The sequence below is a fragment of the Gavia stellata genome, chromosome 30 (assembly GCF_030936135.1).
Source record: "Gavia stellata isolate bGavSte3 chromosome 30, bGavSte3.hap2, whole genome shotgun sequence".
NCBI lineage: Eukaryota > Metazoa > Chordata > Aves > Gaviiformes > Gaviidae > Gavia > Gavia stellata.
Window position 1 is genome coordinate 5,489,975 of NC_082623.1, and position 27,025 is coordinate 5,516,999.

At 58.8% G+C, this 27,025-nt stretch overlaps 1 protein-coding gene across 2 annotated transcripts; it reads left to right on the forward strand.

Annotated features, from left to right (window-relative positions):
- The first annotated feature begins 382 nt into the window (after positions 1-382).
- On the forward strand, positions 383-26,769 carry MAPKAPK2 (MAPK activated protein kinase 2). Of its 2 annotated transcripts, none has more exons than XM_059831132.1 (10): positions 383-631; positions 20,992-21,131; positions 22,867-22,931; positions 23,701-23,780; positions 23,886-24,012; positions 24,527-24,602; positions 24,780-24,904; positions 25,211-25,296; positions 25,407-25,487; positions 25,854-26,769. In XM_059831132.1, the coding sequence occupies exons 1-10, from the start codon at positions 383-385 to the stop codon at positions 25,995-25,997; spliced, it is 1,173 nt and encodes a 390-aa protein (XP_059687115.1). In that variant the 3' UTR covers positions 25,998-26,769. The 2 variants fall into 2 exon arrangements, with proteins under 2 accessions (XP_059687115.1, XP_059687116.1); XM_059831133.1 differs by lacking the exon at positions 383-631 and adding an exon at positions 19,365-19,387.
- The last annotated feature ends 256 nt before the right edge of the window (positions 26,770-27,025 follow it).

Sequence of the window (27,025 nt, forward strand, 5' to 3'; positions counted from 1 at the left end):
CCCGGCCACCCCCCTCCGAAGCGCCAGAAACCCCCCAACCTCCCCGGGGGAGGCGGCGGGGCCGGGCCGCACCGCCTCCCCCGCCCCGGCGGGCGCAGGCCCGGTGCCCGCCCCGCCCCGTCCCTCCCCCGGCGGCCGGGGCCGGCCGCGGCGAGGCGCTGACATCAGAGCCGGGCCGCGCCGCGCCGGGAGGAGGAGGAGGAGCCGCCGCCGCACCGGAGCGATCGCTCTTCTCGGGGCCGGGGCGCACGGCGGGGGGCGGCGGCGGCGGCGCTGCTTCACCCCCCCCCCCCCCCCCGCCCCATCCCGCTCCCGCCGGGCCCCGCCGCCCGCCGCTCCCGGAGCCCGCCCGCCCGCCGGCGCGGCCCGCCCGCCGCCCGCCATGCTCTCCGGGGCGCCGCCGCCGCCCGCCGGCTTCCCCAGCCCGCCGCCGCCCCAGCCGCCGCCGCCTCCGCCGCCCGCCGCTCCCCCCCACGGGCCGCCGCCGTTCCCGGTGAAGGGCGGCCTGCAGATCCGGAAGAATGCCATCACGGACGACTACAAGGTCACCACGCAAGTGCTGGGGCTGGGCATCAACGGGAAAGTTTTGGAGATCTTCAGCAAGAAGAGCGGGGAGAAGTTCGCTCTCAAGGTGCGAAGGGGGCTCCCCCCACCGGGGCTGCCCGGGGCGGGGGGCCGGGGACCGGCACCGGGCGGGCGGGCGGCTGCGGGCTGCGGAAGGGGCAGGAGGAGCGGCGCGGCCTGGCGGGGAGGGAAGGTGTCCGCGGCGGGGGGGTGCCGGGGGGGCGGGCACGGGGCAGCGGGCGGCGGCAGCCGGGTGCGGGGCGTGCGGCGGAGCCGGCCGGGACAATGGGGCCGGCTGCTGCCCGTCCCGCCCGCCGTGCTGTAATTTATTTTTTTCCCCGTTAAGAGCACCGAGACGTGGCTTTCCGGCTTTCTAACGGGACCCGAAGCGAAATGACATCTCGGTAGCCCGCCCGGGGGGCCCGGAGCGGAGGGGAGCCCTCGGCCTGGCCGGCGTCACCCCGCGGGGTTCGCATCTCGCAACGCGGGGTTCCCTGCGCGGAGCCGCTCGTCGCGCTTCGCCTCGATGCGAGGCGGCCGTCCCTGTTGGGTGGCAGGTCTCTCCCGGCTCCGGCTGGACGGAACGGCGCGTCATACCGAGCGGCTGTCGTCCCCCGCTTCCCACGGGGAATATTTCGGCGTTCTTATGTTTACCCCTCGTGCGCGACTTGCTTCTGTTCAGGAGACGCGTAGATAATAGCCGCTGCAAAGGTGTGCTTGAGCACACGCTCGGTGATGCGCCGGTTTCCTTGTTTTCAAACGAGGTTTCCGAGCGAAGCGGGGAGCGTGTCTCCCCGCCGGAGGGACCTCGGGAAGTTTGAATGGATTCGCGAGACGCCAAGCGCGGCGCTGGGTGATGCGGGTACAGGCAGTCCGCTCGTCGGGAGCGCCGTGTTCTCTAGCGTCGATGCAATTTGCGCCCACACATGAGCTGTTCAAACCCTCGGTGTTATCCTGAGAACCGTGAAGGCTAAAACCCCACCTAAATCCGTAACCTCACCTCTTTTCTTTTTAGAGCTGCCCATCTGTTGGTGTCTGGGATTCCTAACCTGAATGAATGAATGAACAAGGGGCTTTGGAGGCACAAGTCAGGCCGCAGGGGTGGTGGGGTCGGCAAGGGACGGTGCTGAACCCCTGTTGTCAACGGGCAGGGGGTCTGCTGAGCCATAAAACTTTGACTTTTCCTTCGGAAACGTGGGCATTTCTCGTGAGCAGCACCGCGTTGTACTCCAAGACGACATGTATTGTCATCTCGTTTGCTTGGAAATTAGTGAAATCCTCTTCTGTTTTGACAGACGGGCTCCTCCTCGCTTCTGCATTTGACTCAAGTATTTAAAGCACAGATTCCAGCACTTCCTTTTTGCAGCCTCGAAAGGGGAAGGATGGCAGAGGAGACCGAACGCTGGCGGTTCCTCTCTGCCCCAGCACGGGTAGGATGGTTGGGGCCTGGGGTCGGTGCCGTTACCCTGCCCGTACCAGAGCGCGGTGCAGCAGACGGGGTCGGGATTTACTGCCGCGAGCCGCGTTGGTTCCTTGTCCGTGTTGAAAAGCCTCTTGGAGCATGGGACTTTGCGTTGTAATATAGGAGGGTGGTGCAGAGCGTCTGCGTGGCTCTTGGAGGGTGAGATATATTCGACGCTGAATCTCTGTTTCGGAAAAGCATTGGTCGTCTTCCCTCTGTCCCCTGCCCCGGCCTCTTCACGCGTCCCTGCCGGGGAGAGAAGAGTTCAGCTGAGCGGTTGGATGCGTCTCTGGCTTTTCAAAGAGCAGCACAGCTGCTACTGTAAGTGATTCCTTCCAGCCCCTTGAAAACTGCTGTGCTGTGAGTTGTGTGTCCAAGGGCTCTTGGACGAGCCGGTGCGTAGCCGGCTTGCCCCGGTGAGCGTGAGCTACAGGCTTGGGTTTTTGGTTATTATATTTGGACGGAACTGCCGAGCCCAAACTCGGCGGGGGTGACCGCCCTAGACGCGATGCATGCTGACTCCATCCCCTCCTGTGGTACGCAGCCGGGATAGCGTCTCTGTTAGAGACCCGCGGAGAGGTATTTGGATCCGAATTACTCATGGGCTGCATCAGTGTGGAAAGATGACCTAAAGCAGGATCCACAGAAGTGATCGCATCGAGTTGTCATGTTTCAGATGATGCTTAAAAGAATCCTGATGGCCCATTGCCAGAAGCCACAGCTGAAATCTCTCTGTGCTGCCTGCTTTGGTTGTGCAGCAAACCTTTCCATTTGGAACATTGCTCTTTACATTTACTATTCCAAAATCTTGTATAATAATGTAGTCCTCCACTGGAGGGAAACAATTGTGTCTCTCCCAGATATTAACGGAGCCTTCTGCTTATGTTGTGCTTCCTCTTGGATCCTCAGCAACTATTATGTTGTTAAACCTTCTTCTCCCAAACCCAGAGATGCATTGAAGTTAGGGTTTTGCTGAGAGTCACTTTGCGAACTTTTCGGTGCTCTGGGAGAGTGTGAGCTTGGAGACACCGTTCCAGCAGCAGTGAAAATGTTACAGCCAATTTTCTCCTCCTTCCAGTGCAATAGTCCATGGCAGAGACGCATCATTAAATAAAATGGTGCTGTGTGTGAGTTAATGGATGGTTTTTTATTTTTTTTTACAGTTTTATTTGCTGTGTAGTACCTAGGTGAAAACAGGAGATGCTCCTTTACTTTTCCTGTAGATCATTATTGTTTATTTTACTAGTTTCTCACCCCCAATTTTATTTCATTTTTTTGGTACCAAGCAACACCTGGAGCGTGGCATCCCTGAATTATCTGGTGGGAAACAGGCCACCGACGGTCCCAGTCACCCATGACTTGACCCTCTTTGATGCACGGTGATTTACTGCAGGGGGGGAACATAAAGTCTGCGGAGAGGTGATGAATGGAGCTGAAACGCGAGGTCTAGGTGGTTGCTTACCCCCTTTCTTCCTTGTACCTTGGTGCTATTTATTATGAGGCAAAATGAGGCTTGTAATTTCTGTAAAGCCTGCTGTATGTAGGTCACCGCTGACCTGACTTGGCGTTGTTCGTTGTGGTCAGGCTGTTGGCATTAGTGACTCAGGCTGCGACGGTGGGGCTGGGAGCGAGGTCTGTCTCGCCTACTGCAAATTCCACTTTTAAGACTAATCTTTAGGCAAGGAACTGGGTTGATGGCTGGCTGTCTTAATTCGGCGAGGAAATTGCAGGTAAGCCAGACTGGAGAGTGGGGGCTAGTAATGGCGGTGGCGAGTTTTTGTCGTACGCGTCGCTCGATGGAGCTCTTTGTGGAGCAGGTTTCCTTTAGAACAAATTAACAAACCTCCCTCCTAACCCCGACTTCAAAGCAGGAAATCCTCACCTGGGTTGGTGAGCTTGGAAGAGCTGGAAGAGCTTCGCAGGGCCGTGGAGACTGCTTGCAAACTCGGCCCCTCTCTGGCAGCCCTGTTTCTGGAGCATCCTTGGTGCTTTGGGGCATGTTTGCGAAACACTCTCAGTCTCGCTCTCGGCCTCATCAGATAATCTGTGAGCGATGGTTCCTCTGATGGAGAAGGAGGAAGGAGCCCAGTACTTTTTGCGGTTTATTATTCTTGTAAGATGCCTGTCGTGGAAATAGGGCAGGCATCTCATAGCTGATAACTGAGCAGCTCTGGGGATGAGCGTGGTGGTGTAGCCGGTGGCCTCGTGCTCTCTCTGCCCTCATGGCTAGCGTTCTTTACAGAGACGTTTAGAGGAGCAAAGCACCCTGTTTCCCCTGGCTTCCTGCAGCTTCGTTTGAGATCAAATGCTTTGTCCCCCAGAAAATCCAGCTGGAAAAGTAACCCCTAAATGATGGAGTAGATGAAGATCCTGGGCTCAGCTCCTCGGAAACAACTCGCTGTGTGTCGTGTCTGCTGTACTTCTGCTCCTCTGTGTCTTTTTTTTTTTTTTTAAACTCTACCATGTCTTTTATATAACCAGAAATGTCTTTGCTGTGGCCTTCTGTGCAAGCCATGGTTGAAAAGCTGTGGAAAGTGTAGTGACATCACTGGGAGTTTTCCAAGGCAGTGGTTTATTATCTCATTGACCAAAGGAGTCTACTGACTTGGGGTTTGAGTTGTTTAAACAACTTAGCATTTGCCTTAATCTCTTCTAAATACATGACATGTTTGGAGCAGTCAAACTTACGACTGAGATGGACTGATAACGGCTGGGAGTAGTGGCTTGGCTTTTGCCTTGGCACATGCTCAGGAAGTGGCAGGGTTCTTCCTCTTAATAATAATCTAATGCCATCAGTCATAGGTCTTGCAAAAGAAGATCAGCGTTTCCCACGTTTTCAGAGGTGTGGAACTGAGACGCAGTGATTTACTGAAGGTCTTGCAGCCCGGCAGAAGCAGGACTGGGCTTAGGAGCTGAGCTGCTTGCTCCGGGATGAATCCTTCATGGGCAGCCGTCCCGCAGGATGAAAATACGGCCCCTGTGTGTGTGATTTAATAGCCAAACACAGCCAGGTAAAATGCTTAATTTATCATTCACACTGAGCTCCCGCTGGCCTTCGGCGAGATTTCTGCCATCTGCCAGTGCACGTGTCGGGAAAGCCCGATGTATAGGACAGCGCTTGTCTGCCGGGCTGCGGAGGTGCTGGCTCTGCCTCCAGGTAGCGAGCAGGAGAGCGGGCGCTAAGCTTTGTCAGGCACGAGCTGCCTATTCTAAAGTGTTTAAAGCAGTGTGTAAATAATAATTTGAAGCTGTGCAGACCGAGAGCCAGGTCTCCTAGCGCATTTGCGATGGGTAGGGACAGGTGATGAAAACTCCCAGAAAGTTCCTGCTTAGGAAGCCTGAAAGAGCGAGTTGGTGACTTCTCTCTTCCCAGAAAGCTCCAGGTTGTGCTCTGGGATCCGACGGGATGGATGAACTCCCGACGGGCGATGCAGGGTTTGCAGGGCGGTGCGGGTACGTGGGAGGCATCCGGAGGAGTAGCTGGGTCGTAAGCGGCTGTTTTGCGGTCCCTGCGGCACGGGGAGCAGCGTGGCTCTGGGTTTGGCATCTCCTGAGCTTTCATGGTGGGCTCACGTGCCCTATACTGGGGTGGTCTGAGGGCTTTGCAGCAGAGGCGGTAGCTGATGCTATTTTAAACCCCATCCCTTTGCTGGGGTTCACACTGTCTGCTGAGAAACTGGGAGGCAAAAGCCCTGCTTCCTGAAGAAACCCTTTCCCCCTGCTAGCTCCGAACGTAACCGGCTTCCCGACCCACGGACGGCCCTTGCTCGGGCGCCCACTGCAGAAGTCAGGCTCCTCTCCAAGCACAACTGGCCCCGCGCGTCTGGCCTCAAGTTGCAGCATTCAGGCAGCATGACCTCACCTCCTGGTTTCCAAGAATAACGCGCTGCCTCCCCTCCGCCGCGCCGGGGCTGTCTGCAGCGGGCGAGGGCGGCTGCCGCAGCCCGGCACGGGCCAGCTCTTGGGGCCCCGCGTTCGCCAGATGCTCCCAGGCAGCCCCATGTCTGCCCTGTGCCGTTGAGCTCCTCTCCCCTTTGGGCAGGGGTGCAGGCAGCAGAGGCGAGGCAGGAACTGGGAGAGGGTCTTCAGGACCCGGCTGAGCTTGCAGGCTGCTTTTGGAGGAGGGAGGATTTGGGAGGGTGGATCCACAAGGACCAGGGTGATCCCTCCACCAGCTCCAGAGGCTGCAATGGGAACACAGCTTTGCCTGACCGCTCCCCAAGAAACCTGCTTCAAGCCTGGGCAGTCGCGCTGAGTCAGCGTTTCAGCGTGGTCCAGAGCTGTTGAGCATCGTGATCATCTCTGGTGGTGACATTAGCGTTGGATTGTGAAAGCCCCTGAGACCCGTATCCCACTGAAAGTGGGTTCCGTCCCCTCCGTGGATGCTCCTCGTCTTTCACGGCTGCAGGATGCTAAAACATACTCTCCTTTCAGCTCTGGCTGGCACGAGGACTGTGTGCGTGACCAGTGCCTGAGGCTCGTTTTGGAGAGGACTCTCGTCTCTACAGAGGAGCATGGGGAGCAGCGCACGGGGGTTAGAGCAGGGCACGCAAGAGCGAGTCTGAATGCAGAGAGTTTTAACAGCCTTTTCAGCTGTTGTTTCTTTGTACCTCGTGGCCAAGTCATTTCAAAGATTTCAGCCTTTTAAGATCTTACCAATTTGAGGTAGGGATTATAGCGACCGGTGGCTTTAATGGTTGCATTAACTCGCTGTTTCCTTTGTGGCCTCGGGAAGGGACTAACGGCCGTGAGTGCTGATAGATCCCCCTGACCTGAGAGGACCTGAAATGAGCTTTGCTGGAGATGCTGTGAGCCACAAAAATGCCATTCAGAGGGTGTTGGGACGGATCCTGCTGTCGGGAGGACGATACAGGACGGGGTATCGGTGCTCTGGGAGCACGCGGAGCTCCGCTGCGGCTCCGTCTTTGGTCTGATGCTGCCGGGGAGGACGACAGCATCTTCCTGTGAATTAGGGTGTTACGTGGGTGCGCTGCTTTGCTGTGACAAAGTACGCTCTCCCAGTGGAGAGGGCAGGTGAGCGCGCTGGCTCAAGCGGTCTGCAGCTGGCATGGCGTTTGCCGTCATATGTAATGAGATTATTTAAGCCATTGGCGTCAGGGCTGCATGTGATTATGTGCCTGGCTGTCCAGCGAGCTGTAGCCTAAACTAGAGATAAAGTTCAAAATGCAAACCCAGATCTGAATGTTCCTGGGGCGCTCAGCCAGGCTGGGACTTTGCAGCTCTGCTCTTGCTAGATATCCTTACCCAGTTTGGGCTATAGATTTGGGATCAGTGGAGGGATGGACTCAGTTTTCTTTGTCATCATAATTAACTTTGCTGCCTCGCTTTGTGTGCCCCCAGCTGCAGGCAGCTCCCCTGGGTGCTCCTCTTGAATTCAACCTCTCCGGCTCTGCTGGCCCCAAAAGAGGTGGGTAAATTGGGCTCGGGGTCGTCGTTGACATACGACTTCTGTGCTGGAACAGGCTAAATGTGTGTAACAGCAGGTCAGGACTCTGTGCTGTCCCTGTCCCAAGGGGTACGGCACCTCCTGGGTTTCTGTGGGGCGGACACGGTTGGGAGCATCTTCTGCTGAGCGTTCAGAAACGGCACAGCAGTTGTCCCCGTCTGCTGTCCTCCCGGCATCCTCTGGCCCTGGTACGCGGCACCGAGCTAGGGCAGCCTCTTGAAAGGCTCCTTGGACCTCCTGCCAAATGTGTGTTTTCAGGGAAATGCGGCTGGAACACAAGCTGGGGCTGCTGTGGAAATTTGGCAGCGCATCCCGTCAGCCTGCGATTCCAGTAGCCGCAGCTCGTCGCTTCTCGCGCCCGTAGGTGCGGGTGGGAGCCGGGTCCAAGCGGCGCTGCTCGGAAATGGGGATGGCATCCTGGGCATCTCGGCTGGGCTGGGGGGGAAGGCAGATGCAATCGGACCCAAACAAACCAGAAAGTATGCATGTTATCCTCAGCCTACTTTAAATAAATAAAATAAAAAGCAGGGAGCTGCTCTGCTAACAGGGATATGTTTTTATTTTCGGTAGTAGTGACAGCCTTGTCGCATCTACCAGCTCAGTGTTTAAGACTGCTTCAGAACAGTTTTAATGTATTATATTTCCACTTGTTTTAGCAAAAAGGCAGGGGCTGTGCTCACTCACAGGCAGCTCCGCTGCGGGTGTCAGCGACTTGTCACCCACAGGGTGCTGGCTCCCACGGCCTCGCAGCTCCCGTAGCTGCTGCTTTCGGATACGGCTGGGCTGCGGGAGCCATCGTGGCCTGTAACAGCCTCCTCGCACCAGCCTGGTCCCTTCCAGGATCTGGTGTGACTCTCTCTTCCTCTTCGGCCATTTCGCAACCTCGCTGCCCATTGCGCTGGGCAGATTGCTAAGAAAACCCGGGCGGCTCTTGCGTAAGTGGCTCTGCCGCGGTGCGGGGAAGGGGAGGCTTGCCAGGAAGTTTAAACCCGGGTTATCTCCTGGAGGTCATCGGAGCTGTGAATCCGGCATTTTCGGGTGAGCACCTCCCGTGCCGTGGGCAGAGCAGCACCGATGTTGGGGTACGGCTGTTCTGGGGAGCCTGGGGGTGTTGCAGCCCTCGGCTGGCACCTGCCCGGGCTCCCGGAGAGGGCATCTTCCCCATTGCTGGCCCAGGAGCTCGGCAGAGGCTTGCCAAGGCCTTTGCTTTTGTCCTCGGTGCTTTTCCCCGCAAAGAACCGACCCCGGTCCCAGCGTGAGGGTCCGCACGGTTGTGTCGGAGCAGGACTGCTGGTGTCTCCCTCCCTGTCTCCCCTCCCGTCCTGCTTATTCTATTTTGGGAAAGAATCTCCCAGTATCTTTTGGTGTGAGGAAGAGCTGCTGGTAAAGAGCAGGTTCCTGCCAGGATGGGAGATGCTCCGTGGGTAGTGGCAGTCGGCAGGGAAGCGCTCCAGGTCCTGGGGAGGGTTTGGAAGTGTCCTGGTGCTCCTATTCCCCAGCTCCCCGCTGCTGGAGGGGACGGCAAGCCCGGCCTCGGGTGCGTCTTATTAGAGATGCAAATACTGGGCTGAGGAAGCCTGGGTGAGTAAGATGCTGGGGAGTTTATGAACAGATTAAAATGTGGTCTTTGCATGCTGCTGAGCAGCAGCTCCGGCGCCTGTCGGGTGGCTGCGGGGCAGGAGGGCTGGGAGCTGGAGCTGCTCCCCGGGAGCTTCGGAGCAGACCTACGGCTCGCACCCTCTGCTGCAGTCTGGAGGAGTTCACGGAAGATGTTGATGTTCTCCGTGTGCCTCAGCGCGCTGTGCTTTTGGCTGATGCTCCTATTTCTGGGCTTCACCTCGAGGAACCGCAGGGCAGGGAGGGCTCTAGCCCTGCGGGGTCCAGCTCACGGGAGCAAGGGGAGTTTTCTGGCTGCTCTCGGTGTAGCCGGTTAACTGGCTTTTGCCAGGCTCTGGCAGCAAGGGCAGCCTGTGGTCGGCAAGTCAAGCACCTCTGGCTTTTACCAAAACATCCCTTTCGCGTTTCTTTCTCCCCAAAGACTGCACTGAAACAACCAGGTGAACGTCACTGGAAGGAGGGTTCGGCTGGGACGTGGTGGTGATGCCTCGAGGCATCGCCTTAGTGACTTAACCAGTGATGAACATCTGGAGCTTGTACCCACCTCAAATCCAGACCCTCCCAGCAGCCTTGGAAAGAGCCTTAAACTTCATTGCGGGAGAGATGGAGGTAATGCAATGGGGGTGACGTTCATACGGGCCGTTGAAGACTGAATTTCTCTCTCTCTCGCTTAGGAAACGGAGGCTCTGCTGACTCGAGGTGTTGTTCCAGGCTTTGCGGGGCCGCAGGGTCGGTGGCAATGCCAGCGCTGCTGCTTACCAGTGTGCTCCAGTCTGCTGCAGGGCTGCACGGGGGGCTGCCGGAGCCCTCGGGTGGGCGGGCGGCCGAGCCGCACAAAGGCTGGCCTGTCTGCTCTTTGGCTCCTGCCAGCCCTAAGCCCTTTTCCTGAATAAGTGGGATTGAAAAAGCTTAAATTCATACAAAGCAGGACTCGGGAGCCCCCGGCCAGCCGGGAGAGAGCGGCTTCCCCCTGCCCACCCCGTGCCCCGGCACTGCCTCCGCTCCCCGGGGGGCTCCGGTAACGCTGCCCCAGGATGAACTGGTGTCTGTAAGGCTGTGTCGGGTGAGGTTTCTTTTTAAAGGCTGGGTGTGAGAATGCCCAAGATGAAGAGCCGGCCTGCCGGGGGGAGCAGCAGTAGCTGCAGGAGTAGGGGTTTTTGGTTAGTTTGTTTAAATGTCCCTGCTTTTATCCTTTTATCCCCTTTCCGTTCTAATCTAACAGGCAAAATGTGTCCAAAGCGCTTGCTGTCTGTTGTATTTGGTAAGCAATCAAGGCGCCTGCTGGTAAACACTGTCTAGCAGTGGGGTACTGGGCATCCATGGGAAGATCAGTGAGTCTTTCTCAGAGTGCGTGTGTTTTGCTGTACATTGAAAAGATGCAAGAGCATAAAACCCCTGCTATCGACCCCGTGCTCTGTGCTGTTTTCTGTTGGGCAGGACCTCTTCATGGGAGCAGCCTCTGGAGACCGGCGTTTCTCTCTCGGTAATGCCCAGGGGGAGAAGGTTTCTCCTCTGATGGTGTTCTCGGAGGTGTGTGCACCCGGGCGCTTCATGATGAATTTTGCACGCTTGTTGGCTGAGGTATTTTGAGGTTACGGTGCTGTCCGGGACGCTGGTGGTCTGGGCTCCGTCCCGGCTTCACCAAACCTCCCGGGCTCTGTGGCTGTGCGGCTGCTGCTGACAGGTGCCGCGGAGGCTCTCGGGGCTGCCGAAAGCCTGGAGAAAGCTAATAATAGCCACCGTGTCCTGAGAGCTTTCATGAGGTGCCAGCAGGATGCAAAGAAGGGCTTTTTTTTAAACAGACGCGCAACTGTGTTTTCCTCCTGGCTGAAAGAGTTTAAGGATGGCTGGTGTGGAGGGAGGGGGGCTGGGGGAGGAAGAGCACCCTGCTCAGCCCCTCAGGCTTGTGGGGTGGCAGGAGGCTCTCGACCTTTCATTGCATTGCTTCAAGGTCCAGGATTTCCCCTGAAATACTAACTGCCGTGGTGGGTAGAGCGGGAGCGCGTGACCGTCGGTAGTGTTGAGTCTCGAGTCTGGAGCGTTGCTTGGCTCTTAACCTGGGTGGGTTCACTGCAAACGGGTGGTCCCGCCAGCTCTTCTGCAGGTCCCGTTAGGCGCTGGGGATGCGCTACAGCCGTGCGGTGGGAGGAGGAGAGCAGCCTGCGCTGCATGCACAGCCTTGCCGGGGCAGGGTGGCTGCGGTGAGCGAGAGCCACGAGCGGCCCCGTCTGAGCAGCTCTGCCTGGGGGTGTTTGGGGGAGATGGAGGAGGAGAGAGAGGGTGGTGGGTGATGCGTACCGCTGAACAGCTCTTAATCACCCAGTGGGGTGCAATCCTCCCCTTTCCCTCTGCCCCTTCTCGTTACGTGCCTTGCTGTGGGTCAGCTGCAGCAGCCCCTCTCCCTGCCCTGCCCGTGCCGGAGCACCGTCCGCCTTCTGCATCCCCGGAGGTGGGCTCGTGCATGCAGCGGCATCGGGGCTGATGGAGCTGGAGGCTTTGTATCTGTTCCGCTGTGTGAGAGGTGGAGAGAGGAGGGTGGTTGGTGGCCGCGGGGCCCCCGCCTCGCTGAGCACCCTGCAGACAAAGACGTGTTATGAAATCCCGGTGTCGCTCCTGTCCTGGCCTTCCTCTGCACAAAACAAACCCTGCTGTCAACAAAAGCGGTGGCCACCCAGCACGGGAGCTCTTTATCTTGTGCAGGGAAGAGCCGCCGTCCCAGCCCTGAGGCCCGGGCAGCCTCCAAACCACTTCGGCCATCGTGTCTGGTGCAGCTTCACCCTGCGGGCGCAAGCAATGCCATCCCCGTAGACTGGCACTGCTCGGGAGCCCCCAAGGTTTCATGTCCTGGGTCCCGGCTACCAGAGGGATGCTCCTCTCTTCAGCCCTGCAGGGATCGCCTGGCAAAGGCAGAGCTGCTGCCTCCGCGTCCCGCCTCTGCGTCGGGGGACTTGTCACCTCGGGGGTGGCCTGGGGTGCGTGGGGCACTGATGCTGGGGTGTGCATCGCTGGCCACGTCTCAGGGAGGTGTTCGCTGTGCCTTGGTAGTGACAAAGCCCATGACGAGGGTGAAACTCTACTAAACAAATGGCCAAGGAAAGGGCAGAACGGTGCAAAACGTGCTGTCGTCACCGAGCTTTGAGGGCACCTAAATGAAACCCTCCTCAGGCTTGGCACTGGTGGAAGAAATGTGTCCCAATTTTGTACCACTTCCAGCGCCGGGGTTAATGGTGCTTCAAGAGTCGTTGGCCTCGATGCAGCTTTGTGTTTTGGTTTGGTTTTTTTTTTTTCTTTAAATATCTATATTTTAGTATATACTAATTTCCCCTGCTCTAGGATCTGTGTTGAAAGGCAGCAGGCAGGCTCACTGGGCTGGGAGGCGGTGGCAGCCGCCTGTCTGTCCTGCGGGGGGGTCCTGCCCATGGGCTGAGCCCCGAGAAACTTCATTTTGGGGCAGAGTGCGAGCCCAGGAGCGTGAAGCTGGACTGCCAGGAAGCGGAGCGTGTTTGTGGGGCTTCTGGCAGGGCTTCATGGCTCCTCCGCTTGCAGGCGTGGGTCTGGGCGGTCCAAGCCTCTCCCCTAAATCACTTCCAGCTTAAAGGTAAGCAGTTCTGGGATGTAGGTGTGGGCAATCGCCCCAGAGCTGTCCCTGGGGTTGGAGGTAATGGCAGGGTCGTCCCCAGGGTTGCTGTGAGGCTGACGGAGCAAGGGACCCAAAAAGATGCTTCGATCGCCTGGTGCTGTCCGTGGGCTGCATGGTGGAGACTGAGCCGGTCCGTCTGTCTGGCATGTGAGGGAAAGCCCCCAGTTGCGGTGCGGAGGGCTGCCGTGCCGGGGAGCGAGGGTGCCGACGTGGTGATAAGGGGTTTTTTCAAGCTGTGCCTGCGGGAGGGAAGTGCAAAGGACATAGGTCAGCGCTGAGTTAATGGTTTACATTAGTGTTTGCTTCTGTATTAATCACGCCTGCGAATATCAACCACTTCCTATCATAAAAGCACATATGTGCACTTTTCCGTTCACAAGCTCGACAGCTCCGATAGGAAATCTGGCGAGGGATGGGGCTTGGGGAGGGCTTGGGAGGAGGAGCTGACCCCAGCCCCGACGCTTTGCAAGGAGGCGGCAGTAAAGGGGTTGTGTGTGGAGCAGATCCGCTGGCCACAGCCGTGTCTCACGTGAAGATATCTGCCCCTCCCGTGGCTTTTTATTTTCCTTTCGCTTTGTATCGTGCAGATAAAAGGCCGCAGTGGCTGCAGCGTGTCCTTGGCGGGGGCTGCAGCAGAGATGTGCAGGATGCGGTGGTTCGGTTTGCAGAGAGGGGTCTCTGAGCGTCCCCTCCCCGGAGTGGCTCCGTCCGGAGCTGGGCTGCAGCTTCTGCCTGCCCCGAGTCAGCCGGTCCCTTCCCCGCTCAGACCTCCCAGCCCGGCGTCACGGTGGCCTCCGGTGGGAAGTGACATCTCGGATGCTTGTAGGAAGAGATGGGCTGGTTGGGGCATTTTGGCCACGAGGATCCCCTTCCTCCCTGTTGGATTCATGGGGAGGTCCTGGCCAGGGTGGTGGCTCCATGGCTCCAGCCAGGTCTGCTCCCTGTGACCTCCTGGGACGTGCCCCCGCGTGGCAGGACACGGGGACCTTGCTAACTGTCGCTAATGCCTGGGCTGATCTTGGCTCCTAACACCAGTCCCGGTGCCTCCTGGAGAGACGAGCATCGGGTGGATCACCAGAACCCAGTGCTGCTTCTGATGTATGGGGAGAAGAGGATGATCCCAAACCAAAAACCTGGCTCTGAACAGGCCCCTAATTTTGTTTTTCTCAGATACGTGAAGCTGAAGCTATTTATTTCTGTTCATTAAACACCAGCTCCAGCCTGCTGCTGGTGCTGTGAGTCAGCGTGGATGCTTCGTGCTGCCGCCTTGGTGCCATTTACCTGCTTTGACTTTTCCCATGAGTTTCACAGCCCCCTCCTGCCCGCCACCTCCCCGTCCCCTCCCTACGCCCTCGTCCCCGCTGTCCCCACCGCGCTGGTGGCCCTTCCCTCAGCATCCAGGACACTGCTCCTGGGCACCCGCTTCGGAGCGTCATCTCCTTGAAATCAATGTGCCAAGAATATTTTTGCTGCTGGGAAATGGGCTCTGCAGCGCGGGGCTGGCCGGGGGGCAGCGCCCCGATTGCACGGGGGGCACGGGCCCCTGGCAGGTGGCTCTTATTTAAGGCTGGGCCTCTCTTCTGCTCTTCGCCTTTGTGTGCTTCGAGAGGCTTTTGTTGCAGCCTGAAAAGGCTGAATAGCTGCTGCATCTGTCGTGGGGTGAGGAAATGCTCAGCAGATGCCCTGGGGAGGAGGGGGCTGCGGGGCGGGGGGTCCCGAGCATCACCCCCATGGGAGCTGCGGTTAGGGGAGCTGGCAGCACGCGGGGCACGGAGGGTTGTGCAAGCGTTGTGGGTGAGCGAGGCCCCGGTGCGGCAGGTCTCCTTGTGAAAGCGCGGTGCAATAGCCGCCTCTTCCCTCGCCCCGTTTCCATCCTCCGCCCCGTTGCAAAATCGCCCGCAGGAGCAGGGACGAGGCCGCCCGCCCCAGCATCTGCCTCTGCGAGCGCGCTGGCTGCTTCTGGCGGGGTTTTTAGCTCGCCCCTCGCACACACAGCCTCTTCGTGCCTGCCCTATTGCTTGTCTCCAGCCGCGCGGTGAGAAAGCTTTCCCTTGCGCTCACCGCGATGGCTCCGGGTCTTCCTCCAAGCACTCCGATAATTCAGACTTGGAGAATGCGGCCGAGCAGCTCGAGCGTGTGTGTCAGTTCATGTTTGCTCGGCCTGATTTGTGTCTCCAGGCTTGCTCCCCATTTGTAGCTCTGTCTAATCTGAATAATTCTCTCTCCCTGGGACGCTTTTTCCAACCTCTCCATCTTCCCTGAGGCAAGTGAATGGGGAGGATGACCTCTTGTTCATGGCGGTGGGGGATGAAGCCACTAATGCACGGAGCCGGCCGCGCTCGTGCCCAGCCTGAACGGTCAAAGCCTCAGCACCCGCCCGGGCGCTGGTGGCACCAGCCACCATCCCGTCAGAAGGCAGGTGGCTGGTACTGTCCTGCCTTGCAAACCGTGAGGCTCGGATGAAGCCATCTCCATCAGGGAATAGCAGCCACCCTTCTAAACAGTCACCCCAGCGTGGCGGGCTGGGGCACGCTGCGGACAGGACGCTGCAGGACACATGCGCGGCTGCTCCTCCGGACACGTCACCTCTCCTCTCTGGCTTTCCCTGGGTAAAATGAATGTGAGGATGAGGCTTTTGCCTGGTCTGTTGGGGCTTAAAGCTCTTCAGGCAGGGACTGTCTGTGGCTCCATGTGCATGGGCAGAGCAGAAGTGATCCCCGGCGTAGGAAAGTCCCATCGCCTCTGTCTGAGCGCTGTTGGTCATGGTGGATGCAAGCAGTGGGGATGGGGTTAATGTAAAGGTTTATATAAGAGCCACAATGATGTGGGGGAGGTTTCCTGAGCCGCACGTTTCATTGTCACTGCATTGTGATTGAACCATGAATTTCCCTGTGTTTGGTAGCATAATTCCCCTTATGGGTTTTGGGACCTGTGACTTTATTTCTCTTCTGTAGTTCATAAACAGTAAAAGTGGAAGGAAGCTTTGCTGCTTCTGTGCCCTTCTGCTGCTTGCTCCCTCCGAACCATCTCCCGCTGAGGCTGGAGCAGCTTTGGGACTGCGGGGCGATTACCTATGGGGTCCCCAAATGTGCTGGCATTAAAGGCAGAAAAAAGATGCACGGGAGATGATCAGCTTAATGCAGGTCCCCCAGCGCTGTGCCTCGTCGGGCGGGCGTGGGGGGCGATGGGGGTTTGCCTTGCCGGGGCTGCGAGGTGGGAACACCATGTGCAAAGCGTCCAGCGCCGGCTCTACAAACGTGTTAAGCAGCTGACGCCGGCTGGCAATTGGTTCACATGGAAAGATTAGAAGAGGCAAATCCTTTGAAGAAGAAACCCTTTTGCTTTATTAGGAAAAAATGCTCCTTGCCCCGTGCTAGCCCGCCCAGGGGAACCCGGAGACCGTGTGGGCAGTCCAGGCAGGGAAACCCCTGCGCTGCTTCCCTGCTGATAACTTGGGAGGGTGACAGCCTGCCTTTTTTTACTGTAGGTTTATTTTTATTGCAACTTAAGAACAGTTTATTTTAACCCCCGTGGTGCAGACAGGTCCTGAGCGGAGCTCCTCAGGGCGGTGTGGGGCGTGGGCACGCTCCTGTGGGTCCTATTGCCAGAGGTTGTCGGAGGCACTGTTGCCACACAGGCAAGGCATGCAGCGTGTGCTGCTCTGCTGGGAACCGAGGTGAATCGGGTGTGATCAAAATACACAGGGAAATAAAAATACCCTGCCTGCAAGAGCAGCTGGGGTGCCCGGGGTGAGCGTGGAGCCAGAGCAAAGAGGAGCAGCCCTGGAAAATGAACAGCTCGGTGCTCCGGTATGCGCTTCATCCTCAGTTTTCATGGAAATCGCCTGTGGGAGGTGAGTTTTCCCTTGCATGCTCTCAGACAGGGCCGTCTTGCCAAGCCGAGCAACCGCAGCGTGTTCTCGTGGCTCGCTGAGGGGCTGCGGCGGCACCCACAGCAGGACGGTGTCGGTTGGGTCCTCCCGCCGCCGTGCCACTGGAGGAGGGAGCTTCCTGGGCGAACCCGTCGTGATTCACGGCACATCACCCTGGGAGGAGGCGGTGAGACTGAATCAGTGGTGCCTGAGGACACGCGCGGGCGAGGGAACGTGAGCGCGGGCGGCTCCAGCCCCCTTGTTTTCTCCAGCATCTTCCTTCCTTCCCCGTGCCCGCCCGCCTTTGCTGCGCTTGGCGTGACGTGTTGGGGGGGAAATTCAGCTCAACGTGCTGCCGAGCGAACAGGACAGAGCCCCCAGCCCTTTCATCTGAGCTGAAGCTCGTTTTCGATGACCGCGGGGAGCGGCAGGGCTGGCTGGTGCCCGCTCGGTTTGCAGCCCTGTTTCTTGCACCGCAGAGGCGACTCGCCCCGGTTTGGGTTTGCTGGGTGGGTGCCGTCCCCCTGCAGACACCCTGATGAGCTGTTTTGTTTTCAGGAGCCACTTCCAGGGTTTGTCTATCAAAGGTGGTGAAAAACCCGGAGCTGATGCAGGAGCTTGGGAGGAGCCTTCGCTGCTGGGGGGGTCCCCGAGCGCGTAGGGGCAGGGGCTGGGCTGCGCCGACCGCTGCTGGGGCTGGTTTCGGAGCCCTCAGCTTGAGGGTTTTAGTGAAGCTAATGAGTGTGTTTAGCTTTGCACATAACTAATTTCTCTCGCAGCGTGTAATGGCTCCTGGGGGAGCTGGGCTGAGCCAAGGCACAGGATGGCAGCAAATGCCGTCTGCCGAAATCTCGGAGGTGTCAAGCTGCTGCGAGGAGAGCTGAAATGCGGCTGGAAGCTGAATTTCTTCTCTAATTGCGGCTCTCCCCCCTTTCCTGCGGGCAGGTGCCCCGGAGGGAAGCAGAGGTGGGATGGTGCAGGGCTCTGGGGTGGCACAGCTCTCCCGGCTGTCCCCTGTCCCACGCAGTGTCCAAGGGACACCTGGACATGGAGGCGTGCTCTGATGATGAGAGGAAGTTTGGAGACCGTGGCTGGCTGCAAAGCTAACATCTAAAGCACCGAACCCCTGTAAAGGGAAACGCACGCGACTCCTCTGTATGTGAAACCTGTTTTTGCTCAGAGGTGGTGGCTGAGCCCCCTCCGCGGCGCTGCCCTTGTCCCCTGTCCTGGGGACGCTTGTGTAACTCGGGATCCGGTTACTGCCCGCTGCGGTGCCTGGGATGCTGTGCCCAGCTGCCGCCCCGGTGCTGGAGCCCTCCCTTCCGGCGAGAGCGAGCAGGTATTGCAACGCTTCCTATCTGAAATGATGAAGAGTTTGATCTCCAAGGGGCCCTCCCTTGGGAGGGGAACAGGAGATAACAGAGGTGGAAAAGCTGAGCTGAGAGCAGCTGTGGGCTCTCGGGGGTTTCCAGCGTGTTGTCCATCTGCAGCTCTGCGAAGGGTTAACTCTGGTTGTGCTCTGGATTACTGCAGTTGCAAAATCTGCTTCTGAAACCGCTCTGAAGCGGGTGGGAGGGGACAGTGTCCCCAGGCTGGTACCCTCAGCTGGGTGGGATGGGGGCAGCTCACCCTTGCTGAACCTCAGGGAAACACGAGGTGCTTTTCCCATCCCAGCCTCCTCATCGCAAGCCAAGAAATATAAAGCTGACTGCAGCCATAGGCTGCCCTGGATACCGGAGCTAAATTAGGGACCAGGGCAGTGTCACCACACACACCCAAATACGTTCGATGCCGAGTTCCCGTGACTGGAGCAACGCCTGTCATGCCAGGACGTCACCCACCGGTCGTTTCACTGCTGACTGCGGTCCAGGAGCGGAGGAGGGAGCAGGAGGGAAAGTCATCAGCTGCCGCCTGAAGAGGAGAAACTGGTGGAAGCGCTGCCCTCGCCCTGCCTGGACCGGGAGCAAACGGTGCTTTCCCCCCCCTGCACTGTGCTCGGCACGTCCCCAGCCGCACGGGGCGCGGGGAGCCAGTGCTCTGTGCCGAGGACAGGACAGGTTGCGCGGGTGATGCCGGGCCTGTGGGTTGCTTCTACCGTGGTTTGGGCATCGCCATGTCCCTCCTGCATCCCCCTGCAGCGGTAATGGCCTTCCCCACGCAGCCTCATTGCATCTGGCCTTCAGCTCCCCGTCACGCCGCTGTCACCTGCCACCGGGAACGTTTCCTAAATAGACCAAATAATTCTCGTAACGAGGCTTAATCTGCTCCTCTCCCAGCCGGGCGAGCAGCCTCTCCATCCCGCGGCTGCAGGGGAGCGGAGGCTGGTGGTGCAGCTGAATCGCGGCCGGGGCGTTTTGAGAGCGCTGGGGCAGCTGTGTGCTCGCCTGCGTACAAAAGTACAAAAGCGAACGTCAGGGCTGTGCTGGTACAGGTAATGGGGGCTGCTGCCTCCTAGTTCATTAGAAATACAATTAAGCTCCTTTAAAAGCGCTCTGAGTGACCTCTAAAAATTGGATATGTATTTCTGTACATCTCCTGTTTGTCTTGTGCGAATAATGTTAACCGTTGGCTTCCTGCTGTTCAATTTTCCCAGCGCGTAATTACGAATTGTTTTTTTCTCTTCAGCTTCCTGGCTCCCCACGCCAGGCTCTTCGGAGCGGAGCTGCAAATAACCAACCTTTTCTCCAGGCCCCTTCCCTGCCTGCGCGGCTGCTGGGGGGCTGGTGCTGAGCTTGCTTGTGGCTTCATCAGGATCCGGTTTTTAGGGTAATTAAGCAATAGAGGAGCAAGGAGGGGCTGTCCAGCCTCCCGCCCTGTCTTCCTTTCGCCCCAAGGCTGTCGGTACAAATGGCATCGAACGCTTGTGCAAAGGGTGGCTCCGCCACTTCGGTCTTCGCTGAGCTTCTGGATGGTTCGATGCCAGAAGCCACCCCGCGCCCTTTCCGCTGGCACAGGTTTCCTCCCCCTCGGGAAGCAGGAGAGCCGAGGAGGTGGGAGAGGTGTGACCAAACCCCCAAGTATCGGGGTTACAGGTGGGGAGCTGAAGGGTGCATCCTATTTGCCCCTTTCCCTGTGGCAAAGGGCACGCGTTGTTGCAGGTGGGAATGCAAATTGCCGTTACTCTGCCAGGGCTCACGCGAGCGCCGTCAGTGAATGTTTTATTTATAAGCAGGCAGCGTGCGGCTTTTGGGGCTGCGGCAAGCGTTAACCCTTGTTCCTGTGAAATCCCCGCTGTGGCAGAGGGGTCCTTGCCATGCACTGAGCACCCTTTCGGGTCCTGCCAGGCCAGCGAAGCATCCCAGGGACTGACACTCCTCCGCTTGCCGACTGGGTGCTCGCCTTCCCCGAGCAGCCTCGGGAACTTGGCTGGGAGAGGGCAGAGGGGCAAGAAGTACGTTTCTGTATCTGCCTTGATAAATGAGCAAACCCGCTCTTTTCTGCCGATGCACATGGCAGGTGGGATGTGTTTCCACGTGCCCCTGCTCGCTGCTGCACCGAGGTGCAGACCTCCTCCGGGGCGTTTCACCAAGCCCGACCCCAAGAGCTGCCGGAGACAGGAAGGAAAATGAACTACGCTCAAGATAGACACGTTTGTTGCTCTATATTTAGGAGTATAATAATTAAGGCTGGTTGTTTATCCTGACAAACATGGTAATTAATAGCCTGTGGCAGACGAGCAAATCCTTCCTGCACCTGGGAACTGTGAGTTGTCTCTGGGAAGGGCGAGGGCCTCATTAAAGAGCTGCTGCTGCTTGTGAGAAAAGCTGCTATTTAGGGAACATCTGGCTCTTTGCTTTGTCCCCTCCCCAGGCACGCGTGGCTGGGTGCTGGTGGCCTCTGAAGCTGCAGTGAGGGTGTTTTTGTGCCTGGCCCGTGTGTAAGGGCACAGAGCAGGAGGGTCCTGCCAGTCCCACGGAGCAGAACCGGGGGGTGGTGGGTGGGCAGCGCTGCCGGGGGGCTGCAAAGGGGAGAGCGAGGATGCTCGGTGGCACCCAGGGTGCCGTGGTGTAGGTACCAGCGTGCAGAAGCTTGTTCGTAAACGCAATAGGAAGTCTTGTTGGTTGGTGGCACAGGCTGGCTGGGCACCGGGGAGGGCAGGGAGGCGGCAGGCAGCTGGGATAAGCTTTTACCAGCCTTGGCAGGGAGGGCAAGAAGCTTGGGAGGACGGGTGGCTTCGCGCTCTTCCCACTAGATGGGGATGGAGGCATTGCACAGAGCGCGCCGGAGCTCGCCTCCATGCCGCCCGCAGAGAGCACCCACGCTCGGCCTTGGCCCCTGCGTCTTCTCCGGGTGGGTGCTGTGCCAGCGGGGTGTCGTGGCCCGGCTCTCCTGGGGGGCTCAGGGCTGACGGGGTCTCGCTTCTCTCGCAGATGCTGCAGGACTGCCCCAAGGCCCGCAGGGAAGTGGAGCTGCACTGGAGGGCGTCGCAGTGCGCGCACATCGTCCGCATCATGGACGTCTACGAGAACCTCTACCAGGGAAGGAAGTGTCTGCTCATCGTCATGGAGTGGTGAGTCCCCGGCGGCACCGCTGCGGGTGGGCTCTCCCCCCAGGAGCACCCGCAGCTCTGCGGGGCAGTAGGGTGATGCCAAAAGCGGGGCGAGCACCTTCCTGTGCCGCTGTCAGGGTGTTGGGGATCCCAGGGAGATGCTGTGCTGGGGGATGCAGCCTGTGAGCTGTAGGGATGCCCGCCCTGGAAGAGGTGCCGCACCGCTGGCGTTGGAGGGACGGCGGGAGCTGCGCTGGCTCTGAGTCATTCTGAAAACTCGCTCGGCTGTCGGGAGGCTTCAGGCCTGTGGTTCTCACTGCAGATTGATCATAACCAAACTCGCTTTGGCCATTGAAAGTCAGGGTAGTCAGCGGGTTCCTGGCACCCCAGCAGCCTGCGGTGGTGGGGTCTGCTGGGCAGCGCGCAGCCGAGCCGAGCTGACGCATCTATTAACGCCGTTGCATCTCTCGCAGCAGCAGTTGAGTGGCTCTGATTTGGGTAGATGTTTGATATGACCTGGGGAGGAGGAGGAATGAAGGGGAAAGTATTGAAACCACATCCCAACCGCAGCTGTGATTTGATGCAGCTTCCTTGCCAAAACCTCTCCTCTGGCAAGCCGGTAGGTTGCCTGGGGGGGCAGTGGGTGCGAGGAGCGCCGCGAGCAGCGCTGGGGCAGGCGGCACGGCAGCTGCCGGAGCGGATCTTGTGTGGGAAGAGGCTGAGAACTGCGCCAGGACGCTGGGCAGCCGGGGATGGGAAAGGTTTGTGCAGCGCATCTGCTTGCGTGGGAAGAAAGCAGTAGCTGAATGGTAGGAAACACGTGCCCGGGGCAATGAGAGCTCCCTGCAGCGTGTCTCTGCGATAGCTCCCCGCTGTCCGAGGGATGCTCTGGGTGTAAGGCCGTCACAAGGCAGCGTCTGACTTTCAGCGTGAGCACAGTGTGTCTCCTCGCGCGCTCCGTGCAGCAGTTGGCCCCGGCAGCTGCGCCCTATCTGTATTGCAGATGTCCAGCGAATGTCAAGGGCGCTGGCAGGAGGTGCTGTCTGCGCTGGGAAAGCCAGAAGCCATTTCTGCTCGAGTTAGATAAGGCAGGGACAGGAAGCGCTGTTATCCCTGTTCTCAGGGAGAATTATCCCTGATCTCACCCGTGATCTCACTCCTGATCTCTCTGGGAGCTGAGTTTTTCCTTAGGGTACCTGAGGAGCCTTCGGCTGGGGAGGGAGCCACGCCAAGGTTTCCATGGTCCTTCTCCAACACCTTATGTGAGCTTGTTCTGCTGCAGCGGGGTTCAGTCTCTGCCTCCCCCATCCCGTCGGTGAGCCCACATCAGTACTGCTGACACCTTGCCCGTGCTGTGATCGTTGCTCAGCACTTCTGCACGGGGTTAGCGCACCAGCAAGGTGGTTGGCTTGTGAGCTAAATGAGGCCAAGCGTGCCGGGAGCGCTCTCGCCACGTTCGAGCCACGTTTGCTGTCTTTACTGTAAATGTGTTTCCGTGGGCTGGTGGGGAGACCACGTCCGCTCGCACCTGGCGTCTCCACCGCCAGCGCGAAGCCTCTGCCCGGCTCATTTCTGGAAGGAGGAGGCTCTGAGACGCCCCGTGCCCAGAAGCACCGACCCAAGGGCTTGGATGGAGAAGGGGTTTGTTTCTTGCTGGGCTTGTGCAGCTCCTGGCTGAGCATCAGAGGTTTCGGTACCGCTTGCGCCGGCGTGAGATGGGTGCCGCAGCATCTTACGCCACATGCTTCTCTTCCAGCTTGGATGGCGGGGAGCTCTTCAGCCGAATTCAAGACAGGGGAGACCAGGCCTTCACAGAACGGGGTACGGAGCCTGTGGGGACCTGGCATTTCATCTTTGGACCATGTCTTGATGTTTATAGGAATGTCTCAGGACCAGCTCATTCCCTCAGTCGCTCTTTTGAATCCCCAGCAGGGTTTTGCACTTGGGGAATGAGGAATGTGGGTGCGAGTGACCCTGCTTTTCACCTTGAGTCGAAAGCAGGTTTTGGGGATCTTTTCTCAGCTGCCCCCACGCCCTGTCCATCCTGCTCCAGCACAGGCAGGGAGCTTCAGTGACCTTCAGAAACCCCCACCTCCCTCCAAAAATGAAGTCCAGGGACTGTGGTTCTCATAGATCTCATTAATCTCATCCCCTCTGCTCCTGTGGCCAGGAAAAGTGTCCACACAACCCAAACCTGGAGCCTGTTGCCCCCACATCCCACAGGGGACAGCTTTCTCAGCTGGTTTCCCTGCAGATTTGGGGTCTCTAGCAGTGCCGGGGGCTAGGTCAGCTCCCCCACCCCAGAGCAAGCCCCTCCCTGGGGCTTGTGCGGTTGGATATTGGGGTCAGTGGCTGGATCCTGCCCCATCCCTCCTCCTGGGAGTTTCTCTCCCATTTGCTGCAGGCTCCCGACCGGGGGGTGGGTGCTGGGTGGTGAGGGGGGCCCTGCTTGGAAAGGGGGACTTTGGGTAGAGGAAACCCCTTTGGCTTCAGCCATGCTCTTTGCCTCCTGGGCTGTAGAGTAACCCAGGGAGTGGTGCTCATTGTGACTTGCTTATAAAGGCTTCTGATGGTTTTTTTGCGGCTTCAGAGGCTTCAGAGATAATGAAGAGCATTGGGGAAGCCATCCAGTACCTACACTCGATCAACATTGCGCACCGGGACGTGAAGGTACCGTGCTGCACGCTTGCCCGGTGGTGCCGAGCCCCGCTTGGCCCATGGCAATGCCGAGGCTGCTCCGGCCCCTCTGCTCACTTCTTCCCTGTGTTTTCACAGCCGGAAAACCTCTTGTACACCTCCAAAAGGCCCAATGCTGTGCTAAAACTCACGGACTTTGGCTTTGCTAAAGAAACCACCACGCACAACTCCTTGGCCACTCCGTGCTACACGCCGTACTACGTGGGTAAGTGGCTGGGGGGTCTGAGCCTGCCCAGGTTTGCAGGGCTGGAGGGCAGAGCCGGGGAGGTTTGGACGGTGCCATGCACAGCCCGTCACCTTTGCATCCATCCCGGAGCCTCACTCGCAGCGTGGTGTTGGGTGCAACTCCTGTCTGGGATGCTTGGGACTGGGGGCTGCTTTGGGTGCAGGTGGGTGCTGTGTTTGCTGCTCGCTGATGCATGCAGGAGGGGCCGCTCCGAGCGCGGTGTCGGTGTGTGCAGCCAATCCGTTGCATACCCATGCTGCAGCCTCCCTTGTGCTGTGCTCGGGGCTGCAAGGCGGCACCGCCCTGCGCCGCTCCCGCCTCTGCTGCCTGCATGGCTGTGTTGCAGCCTGTGCAGCAGCGCTGGCACCGCTCTGAGCAGGGCTGCCGAGGCTGCACGGAGCTGCAGGCAGCTCTTTGGCGGCTCCATGGGATGGTCAGATCCCTCTCGCCTGGTGCTGCCGCTTTGACTCAGGACTTTTTTTCTCTCTACCAGCCCCAGAGGTGTTGGGCCCAGAGAAGTACGATAAGTCCTGCGACATGTGGTCCCTTGGTGTCATCATGTACATTCTGTAAGTCCGACGGGTCTCTCTCCGTCCTGCCGGGGTCAGAAGGGGGGATGCAGCTTTCGAGCTCATCTGCAGGCTGACAGGGCTGAGCCTTTCCCAGCTGCACTGCCCCTGCTCCTGGCACTGCTGGGGAGGCTTTCGGGGCGGCGCATTGACCCCCTGCTCCCTCTCCCGGCGCAGGCTGTGCGGGTACCCCCCCTTCTACTCCAACCATGGCCTGGCCATCTCACCCGGCATGAAGAAGCGAATCCGAATGGGCCAGTACGAGTTTCCAAATCCCGAATGGTCCGAAGTGTCGGAGGAAGGTAAGCGTGGTCCCCGTGATGGCTTGTCCCGAGGCTGAGGTCTCCCTTTGGGGTCAGTCCTGTGTCCAGCAGCGCTGCGAAGGCTGGGGGGAAGCCTGGGCACATCGTGGGTCGCCTCTCACTGATGCAGCAGCTTTGCCTCTTTGTTCGAGAGGCTTTTGCTGAAGGGTTTGACCAGGGTGAGGTCTGTGGCATGGAGGGGACGGGAGGCATGGGCAGGTGTTTTGGGGCCGCTGGCTCAGGTTGGAGTGTGGGGAGAACCCCCCTGGGACCTGCTAACGCCCGGCTCCATGCAAACCCTTCCAGTTAAGCAGCTGATCCGCAACCTGCTGAAGACGGACCCGACCCAGCGCATGACGATAACTGAGTTCATGAACCACCCCTGGATCATGGTGAGTGTGGGGTTGATGAGGCAGCAGGATGGGGGGGGGGACGAGGATAGGGCAGGGATGGGACGGGATGCCTGCGGCTCCCAGCTCACGCTCCTCCACTCTCTCGGCAGCAATCCATGCAGGTACCCCAGACCCCGCTGCACACCAGCCGCGTGCTGAAAGAGGAGAAGGATCTGTGGGAGGACGTGAAGGTAAAACCTCTCTCCATTGCTGTCTGAAATGCTCTGCACCCTCGTGCCATCTGGGGACTGTCCACTCCTGCCTTCTCGTTGCAAACCAACCAGGTTTATGGTTGGACTTGATGATCTTAAAGGTCTTTTCCAACCGAAACGATTCTATGATTCTATAATTTGGGCTCGATGTGAGTGTGGTGGCTCCTGGGGAGATCTGCACTCCGGAGCGGGCTGGAAAAACTGGCAGTGGGACGCTCAGTCCCTGCTGCAATTTGTTGCCACGGGGGCTTGGAGGGGGACAGCTGCCCTGGGGGTGCCGGGGGGCTGCGGGCTGTGCCCACGCAGGGCTTTGCTGACGGCGCTGCCTGTGCCGCCTGCCTGCAGGAGGAGATGACGAGCGCGCTGGCCACCATGCGAGTGGACTACGAACAAATCAAGATCAAGAAAATTGAAGATTCGTCGAACCCTTTGCTGATGAAGAGGCGGAAGAAAGCAAACCCCACTGAGCCCGCCGCTCTCCCCCACTGAGGGTGCCCCACGCCCGCCAGCCCTTGAGAAAGCAATAACTATATATATATATTTTTTAAGAAAAAAGACAAAAAGAGACAGACTGTTATATCAAACGCATGGAATTCAGACATTTATACCAGACTAGTTATTTTTAGCTACTCACCTGTGTTTCTGACTTTTCCGGAGCAGGCGGTAAGATCCCCCGTCAGATCCACACGCTGCGGACGGGGGTTTTGTCCTGTAGGTGAATGCTGCCGATAATCGGATCTTTTTTCTTTTGTGAAACAGTTTTGATTTTTATTTTGTTCTCCTTCCTTCCAAAGACATGGAAATTCCTGTGGTGACCTTTTTAGGGTATATAACGTATAAATATTTTTTAAAAACTACTGTAGAGCTGAAACCCAGACAGCGTGTTCCCTGCGTGGATGCTGGCTAGAGATGGGTTTCGGGTTTGGGAGAGGGTCGGGGGGACGGGGAAGGAGCGCTGCCTTCTGCCCCGTCCTGCTGTGCGTGGCAGGGCTGGCGTGGGGGCTCCCCGTGGACACCATGCTGCTTTGCTGGCGTGGAAAACTGCTGCTTTTAAAGCACGGTAGCCAAAAAAACACCCCAACCCCTCCCTGACCTGGAAGCCTTGACTCTACCCGGCAGCGCGCAGGGCTCCCCGCGAGCGCCGTCTGTGTCGCTGTCTGTCTGTGCGTGGGGTGTGTGTCGTGTCCGTGGCGCGGAGCTGCTCGTGGCTCCCCCCCGCCGTGGCCACCGCAGTCTGTACCTGTGCCTGCAATCTAGTTCTGACCTCAGGGGTGGGGGGGGGGGGCCGGGGGGGTGACCAGGAGGCCGGGGGACCCCGCATCCCCCCGCTCTGCGGGGACGTGGGGAAAAGATGCTTCCCCGCCACCTCCACCCGCTCCCGCAGCCCCCCAGCTCTGGGGGAGATGCTGTCCCGGGGGTCCCCGGGGAAAAGCGGGTGGCATGGGGGAGGGGGTGGCGATGGTGCGGGGCCGCAGCTTGAGCCGGGACGGCAGCACTGCCCCCTCCCTGGCCGGGGC